The 8434-nt window shown below is 36.4% G+C and overlaps 1 protein-coding gene across 1 annotated transcript; it reads right to left on the reverse strand.

Annotated features, from left to right (window-relative positions):
- Positions 1-548: 548 nt before the first annotated feature.
- LOC132620468 (G-type lectin S-receptor-like serine/threonine-protein kinase At4g27290) lies at positions 549-4571 on the reverse strand. The gene is made up of 8 exons (XM_060335150.1): positions 3379-4571; positions 2900-3216; positions 2316-2435; positions 1991-2154; positions 1712-1922; positions 1382-1619; positions 1150-1300; positions 549-1064 (listed from the first exon to the last, which is right to left on the reverse strand). The coding sequence occupies exons 1-8, from the start codon at positions 4326-4328 to the stop codon at positions 762-764; spliced, it is 2454 nt and encodes an 817-aa protein (XP_060191133.1). The 5' UTR covers positions 4329-4571; the 3' UTR covers positions 549-761.
- Between the last annotated feature and the right edge of the window lie 3863 nt (positions 4572-8434).

Here is an 8434-nt window from a genome sequence, read left to right on the forward strand (position 1 = left end):
GATACCTCTAGTTACATATGCTTACAAATGTTGCCAATAACTAGTCCATTGATTGCTCAACCATCAAAGACAAGATCATTTACACTGATAGTGATTGATGCAGATGAGACACTGAATGGCTGCTTTATAAAACATTATAAGATTGTACCACATTGATTACTTTTGTCAGCTATTGACAGCTAGTTCTCAAGTAATATAAACTAAATCGTAGTTGCAAAACTTATGCATGTTCCTGATCTCCAAGTTGCGATTCATGTTATGCAACATTTGCTGATATTAAAGGGGCTACATTATTTTTTGCAGGTCTGAAACAACAAAGGGATTCAGTTGAAACCTTTCCGTTGAAAAATTATACTGCGCAAATAGAGTAAAAATAAATTCTATTATGCTTATATAAATTGTTGAATCTTAGTAAGATAAGCAAAGTTTATCGCGCAGTAGCAAAGATGATTCAAGAATTTCTCAAGGTCGCACATATAAAGTATGTAATGCACCTTGTCAGACTTTCATATTTCACAATGAACTTTTGACAGGTTTAGACCATAATGGAAAGACAAAGAAAGCAATCGTTGTAATTGTATCAACATTTTTAGCTGTAATCCTTCATTTCTCTATTGGTCTGCTATGCAGAGAAAGAAAAGGAAAAGAGGTTAGAGAACTTGTCCATCATGTTGAAAAATATCTTAATATGGAGGCAGGTAAGGTCTACTATAGTGCACAAAGTAAATACATTTCAAAACTTCCAATAGTGATTTTTATGTCTATCTCGGCTCTAGAATTGTTATCGACACGTTGTTACTTAGATATCCTTCATCAGTTGGCTCTGTTGATTCCATTGAATTCCTCTCTAAGAAAAAACCTGGTTGCTTTGGTTGAGGAAGCACCAGACCTTCATTGCCTAACCAGAAAACGACTGATGCCATTGTGGGCCTATCCTCTGGGAGTTTTTGGACGCACAACAAACCGACCTGGATGCATCTCAACACTTGAGATTCTGAAAATGATTCTTTCAAACATTTGTCCATCAGTTCCAATGCTTTGCCTTCAGTCCAAAGTAGCCATGCCTAAATTACAAACAGAGCACATTAATCAGTTGCATTCACAATAGAAAGAGTAACTTAGGGAATGAAGTTTGTAGCATGTGCTTACATGTCCCAAAAGATTGTGATGATGTTCCAAATGATGAAATTTCCTGTTCTTTCTGCCACTAACTATTTCTAGAATGATTACGCCGATACTGAATACATCTGATTTTACTGAATATTTCCCATCAACAGCATACTCGGGGGACATATATCCACTGCAAAAACTCAATAAAGTTATGCTCGTGTACTGATTGAATATAATGGAAAATTCAGTGGTCAAGATTTGTAGAACTTACTATGTCCCTATTACTCTTTTAGTTTTCCCTTCCACTTGGTCTCCACCAAATATTTTGGCAAGGCCGAAATCAGAAATTTTGGCATTCATGTCACTATCTAATAAAATATTGCTGGTTTTGATATCTCTGTGAATAATTCTTAATCTTGAGTCCTGGTGAAGGTAAAGAAGACCTCGAGATATTCCCATAGCAATATCAAAGCGGTTCTTCCATACCAGTGATGCTTTTCTGCTTGGATCTGCACAATGTAGACCTAATAATTGAGTGATGCAGAGACATATTTGAGGACTTATCAAGTAGTATTTAGTTAATGAATCATGAAAAGCAGACCAAAAATGAAATAGTCCAAGCTAGAGTTGGGCATAAACTCATAGATTAGCATCCTTTCTTCTCCTTCTAGGCAGCAACCCAATAGCTTGACAAGGTTCCGATGTTGCAGCTTGGAAATGACAATGAATTCATTTTTTAACTCTTGAATGCCTTGTCCAGAATACTTTGATAGCCTCTTTACTGCTATCTCTTGTCCATTTGGTAGGACACCCTGCAATTTTCTATCAAGGGTCAAAGATGCAACTTCTGGCTAGACGTTGGTGATCAAAATTGATTTACCTTGTAAACCGGTCCGAAACCGCCCTCCCCAATCACATTACCAGAAGAGAAGTTGTCAGTCGCACTACTAACACTAATTAAATCAAACAATGGAAGCTCCATGTCCTCATTACCAACTAAATCAAACAATGGAAGCTCCATGTCCTCATTACCAACTTCTGGACCTGTCAACATATATTCGCCCACCACAAACATGAAATCAGTGAGAATTTGTTAAAGGGGAACGATGTCAGCTAGATAGAATTTTCACCTAGGTAGCAGAGCATTCAGAGTTAAACAATTTTCTGATAAAGTAGTTAGACAAAAGCACCTCAAGTATATTTACCTGTTCTTTTCCTTCTTTGGAAGGAAACCCAAGCTAAAAAGCTGAGGATAAATGTCGCTACCGCTGCTGAAATCACAGCAATCAGGCCTGACTTATTTCTCCTCCGCTTCCTGTCAGAATCTGCTCAATAATTAGTCCATAAGCACTATATCATGTAGTAGTATCAAACATTGTGTATGGCCAATACCCGCTGTCAACAGCCTTGATTTGCTATGAGGTCTAGCATATTATTAAACTTTTTAAGGGAAGAAAGTTTCTCATCCCTTGGCAATACTACTAAGTCACCACTGTAGTTGAATACGTCCTACTATCCATATAGCCGTAAAGTAAGATTTTGCAATTATTCAAATGCTCTAGCAGTAAGCTACTTCCATTCCAATGCCACAGAAAATGAGGATAAATGTCAGCATCACAGTATTAGTAGGACAAGTCCTTATTAGATTATCAGCTCCTACTTAATGGCTCCTAAAAGGGAAAATATTGCAGATGGGAAGCCATTTAATGGCTGATAAATCCTTAAACAAATTTTCTGATGATTCATATTGTATAACAAATTGAGAAAATGGTGCAGAGTAGGGTCATACCTTCTTCTGAAGCAGCAACTCTCACAAACAGGTTTTGCTCATTTTGGCCCAACTCCCTAATATCAATGAGTTCTCCAAACCATTGTAAGCATCCACTACCACCATTTCTAACATCCAGATTTGAGTAGGCTGTACAGTTGCAATCAGCCAGGCATAATTTCTTGCATTCTTCAAGGTTAATGCTCTCATTAAACCAGGAGTTTCTGGAATCCGGCATCTTGATGCCCGTAAATTTAAGAAAACCATCTTGGTTGCAATTCAAAGAAGTTGTCCTTACACAACCACTAGACCAGTCTGCTACAGACTGTTGAGGATCCCTGTGAAAGATATAATTAAGTAATCAAAGGAATATCTATGTGCTTGGCCCAAGAAAAAGAATCAATCCCACACATGAGGGGGCGTGCAATGACATAATTAAGTAATTAAAGTATGCTCTCTCTAAGAGCTTAAGATGAGATGGCACATGGTTTAACAAATACCTAGGCTTGAAACCTTTCAGACAGTCACATGGAGGGGAGTTATTGATGTTGCAACTTGAATAAGGACCACATAAAGCAAAACGATCACAATTATCAACTGGTATTGTCAAGTAGAGAAACCAGCTCTGACTGCGCTCGATCCATAATAGGTGTTCTATCTGCCCTGCCGGGTTGATCACCATCCTGGCGGGCAGTGACTCGTTCTTAAGCTTGTATTCATAGTAAATTTCCTGCTGATTAATAAAAAACTCAAAAGTATAATGTGTATTGGGTTTAGTGTTAGGACTAACACTAAATGTAATACCATTCCATGGCCCTGAGTTAAATGCTATAGATGAATTTTTCAACACGAAAAGTTGCGGGTATCCATGAAAATCAAGACGGTCTATATATTCACCGGGAGCAGGATCATCAGCGCTCTTCCATGGAGATGTGTACCAATCCATGCCTGTGATTAAATTACGTCCAAGCTTCATGCCAGGTAATAAAGTATTTCCTGGATAATCAAAACTCTGCCACGCCAAATTAATTTCCGGGTCTCTGTCATTTCCATCACTAACAACAAGGTTTCCAGAATCCAGGAGCCGCGCTCTTGGATTCTTTAAGGATCTTGATGAGTTTGATGACCAAATTGAGACATTGGAATTATCAACAAGTACAAGAATCCCGTTGGGTTTTAGTGTTAACACTCCTGAAGTGTCATTTAGTGGAATGTCTCTATTTGCAACCCAGACGACAGTTCTAGGTTCTATCTTCTTGTACCATATGCCAACGTAGCGATTCTTGGAATTTCCAGGGCTGAAAAATCCAAGTTCATAAACCCCACCAGCTGAAATAATTGTGTCACCATCTCTAATAGATTTACCTGTAGTGATCCTGTCTGATGCTACAGAAATTAGTAAGATGAAGAGAAAATGGGAGCAAACGAATAAAGAAAGTAGCCCTTTCATGGATTCTGGCTCATTATTTTGATTGATACAAAAAATAATACTGATAACTGTGATGAACAAGGTTAATTTTTTTTCCTGCCCAACAGTTTAGAATACACAGTCATGTCCAAAAATCATCTATATAAAGAAAATGGAAAGATTTTTTGCAGAATTGAAATGTGAATTGGTTTGTGGAAGCATCTTAAGGAAAGACCCAATATTTTAAACCTTTTAACGAAAGGTCTATCACGACTCTTTGTTTTATTGGACTGACCCAAATTTTCTCTAGTGAATTTTTTTAAACTTATTTATGAGCCAATCACTTAGGTCACTGATCAATTGAGTAATTCGTTCAACTTTTCTGTTGAGAGACCTAACGACTGCTGAGAATTAGGATGTGAAAAGTCTGAAATTGTTCAAAGTTGTACGCCTCTGACTTCCCATTTCCCCCTGTTCAACTGATGTTTGTGCTTTTAACAAACTATAAATATATTTACACAAGGTGTTTACACCAAACGACTCAACTTATCACAGTTAAGCCATTTATTGCCTGTTCTGGCCAAGCTTTTGGGAAGCCAAAAGTGGTTCTTTTTTCCAAAAAGTCTTATTTCAGGAAGTTAAGGCGTTTGTCCAGCAGGCCAAACTTTTAGAAACGAAATAAGTGTCTTTGAGTAGCAGCATAAGTTGTTCAAGTGTTTTTGAGTCGCAGCATAAGTTGTTAAGTGTTTTTGAGTAGTAATAAAAGTTGTTTTCTTGTGCTGGAAATCATAGCTTTTTGTCAAAAGCACTTTTGTAACCTTGCTTAAGCAAAAATTGTTGTTCTAAAATTGGTAAAAGTATTTTTCAAATTGATTAATTAGTCAAACACAAACTCCACTCTGTGTACATTTTTGAAAAATATTTGGTATCTTTCTGGTAAATTATTCACAGATTTTAATTAAAAATATAAACATGTTTCTTTACCAATGTCGTTGTAACTGTCTGGTATCTTTCTGCTTTAAAATTTTAGAACACAAAACACAATCGGTAATTTTTCTTTAATCCATTAGGAAAAGATTGATGTAGATTTTAATTTATAAAACATGTTATAAATCTGCTTATTTTTCAGACTACAAATCTTACTTTTTATAAATAATTACTCACATTTATGTTCTGGATATTCTGATAGTGCGTCTAAATATTTTTCCACATATATATTTTTTTAATCTTTTCCTTTAGAGTTGTATACTTATAGTGTATAACAATTTTGTTATTGCATCATATTAGAATTACTTTCACTACATGTAACAGTTGATAGTCAGTTGATAGTCGATTTAGTTTGATAACATAAAATTGACTTGACTTTAGTTTCAGGGTAGAGGGCATTCAAGGCTTTAAGCAGCAGTCAGAATTTTGCTTTTGACTGAACCAATTACACTAAACTACACAAATATATGACTACTCCATTAGAAAGACCTGGGCATGACGCTGTAGTATCACAAGCACTATTATTATGTCCCAAGTAATAATAGTATAAAGTATATGGTGTCATCATAATTCATGGCTCAGCAAGACAGCAACACCTTCACCATTATGTCTTGGGAGTACTATGCCCTAAATATATAACACTAATGAAAGAAAGGAAGAAACTCATTTAGGGGAAAAGAAGAACTAATATTTGCTAAATGACCTAACAAAAAGTGAAAAGTTAGAAGTATTTGCTACTGAAACAAATCTTAATCCAAAGCAATAATACCTGATCATTACATAGCACCATCTTAAAGAGCTGCAAGCCTGCAACATGCATGTATCATCAGCCAGATCCTTAGCAGGCGAGAGGATAATCAAACTCCCGTTAAAATGACAGATTCAACATAACACATTCAGACTATAAGAAGAAGAATGGATGATGGGTTTCAATGATCTGTAAGTTACAATTTAGGGAGTAAGTAATGAGAGTTAATACTCATAATAAAGACTCTAAGCGTTCTGTTTTTCTCTGCAAATAGGAATATGAAAGGTTAAGAAGTTATTCTTGGATTAACTGCAATGAGTAATTCTTTATGCTTGTATTAATTTTTTTTATTTGCGTTTCTTCTTTACATAGTAACATGTGAATGTTGAGCATTTAATTGCAATAAGTATTATGTTTATGTTTGCATTAAATTTTGTCTAATCCATAAATAGAGAAAATAGTCAAATGTCGCCTCAACGTATACTTGGATTAATTATGACGCATCCAACCTTTGCGGGCGACCTCTTCTCCCCCCCCCCCCCCCCCTCCCCCCGACCTTATTTTTTCTGTATTTTTGTATCCTTTTTCGGCTGACGTGGCACAAAAAATTAGATGGCCAATTGCACAAGGGAGAGTGTTGCACACTCTCCGCCACATCAGCACCACGTCAGTGCCACGTTGGAACTTTCTAAATTGTATTAAACAAGTATTAAAATTTTATTTTTAATACATTTTTTCATAAGTATATGTATTTTTAATTAATTTTTCCTTGTTTTTCTATCTCATTTTTTACTTTTACTCCCTCCCTCTCTTCTTTCATCAAGAGTTTGTACGTATTACTGCTTAGATGGTTTTCTTCTTTCACCCATTTCTATACCTCAAATTTAACTTAAACCCTTTGAGTTATAATACGCCTTCGGTGTATTCAAACGGTTACCCACTCACTAGTATTAACTTGATTAAGTAACTCAAATCGTACTTCTACTAACTCTGCTGAAAATTTCGAATTCACTGTATCTACTCAAACCTACTTACTATGCTTCTTTTAACCACTTGCTAGCACCATATTATCTAATTCTTCTCTGAGTACTAAAGTGAAACATAAGGTTATTTCTAACTTTTCCTGCTCATTTGAACTATAGACATGGATCACACTTAGGGAAATTTCATCTGTCTCAAACGAGAAATTGGAACAACTAACCCCAAACTTCCTATACACTTTCAAAATTATATCATATTATACACATCGGGGATAAATACTTAATCACATAATCCTAAGAGGGAACTGTCATATCTTTTTATCTCATAGTAATATTTGCTTCCTGTAGTAACTTACTGACGTCATACTCTCTAGATCTGATTTGAATAAGCTTAAATAATCTAAAACTATCCCTAGAAATTCAATATCATCTGCTCGTGGTTAACTTCATAACATGTTACCTTGTAGGGTCTTAAATCTGAACTATCATCCTTATACTATAGCTCCATGGTCAAAGAATCCAAATAAACTTATTCTATAAGGTATATAACCTACGTGCACTACCATACCGAAACATGTCTTTAAAATTGTACTATCACCTGATAAACACACCATTCACCATTTGGCAAGTCTTGGGTCTTGAATTTCCTTCTCACCGCTTATCTATTTGATACGTTCAGTTCGATGGAAAGAGAATGTTACTTACTGCTCTAAGCTTCATGGCACGAGTTAGAATAATTCCTAATGACTCTATCTGAAAGCAGCACATCGATAATGATTAGATTTACATCTTCCTCATTCATTGAGACGAGGCCTACTCAGTAGAATGAGCAACAACACACGAGTCCGAGCGATTTCTGAGAACATAGCTCTATTGCACGATCTAGAGTTGAAAGAAGTGAGACAATCTTAAATGTCTTGGTGGTTAACTATGTATCTGTGTGGGCGCCACACACATATAAAAGTGACCCCACTGGAGACGGTTTCATAGAGTCCCTAAGACACTTGAACCTAGGGCTCTGATACCAAGCTTTGTCACGCCTCGAACTATGGCCTGGGCGTAACACGGCACTCGGTGCCTGACTGCATGTGACCGAGCGAACCACATGGCTTGCTGAATAATCATGAGGCATATATGAGGGAGTATAACGTGAATGCATGATGAACCTTTATAAAACTTAACGAGTCATTGTCACGACCCGACTGGGGGCCATGACGGGTACCCGGGGCTAACCACCGAGCACCGCTCATACCGTTACCCATCGTACTCATCAAGCGTTCATTCATTAATATTATACTCAAATCATAGGAAAAACCATTTTTCACTTCGAAACATAATTATCTTTATATACATAAGCCCTTCGGCTATCAAAATAATGTACATACAATAAGGACATCATGAGACCATACTACCCACACAAACGTATCTACGAG

Source organism: Lycium barbarum, chromosome 11 (genome assembly GCF_019175385.1).
Source record: "Lycium barbarum isolate Lr01 chromosome 11, ASM1917538v2, whole genome shotgun sequence".
Classification (NCBI taxonomy): Eukaryota; Viridiplantae; Streptophyta; class Magnoliopsida; order Solanales; family Solanaceae; genus Lycium; species Lycium barbarum.

Bases quoted from the DNA above. Each gene is read 5' to 3' on its own strand.
- LOC132620468 (XM_060335150.1), bottom strand. From the start codon at position 4,328: ATGAAAGGGCTACTTTCTTTATTCGTTTGCTCCCATTTTCTCTTCATC. The intron at 1,923-1,990 runs GTAAATCAATTT...AGAAAATTGCAG, and splicing joins GTTTCGGACCGGTTTACAAG to GGTGTCCTACCAAATGGACA. The intron at 1,065-1,149 runs GTAAGCACATGC...TTTGTAATTTAG, and splicing joins ATCACAATCTTTTGGGACAT to GCATGGCTACTTTGGACTGA.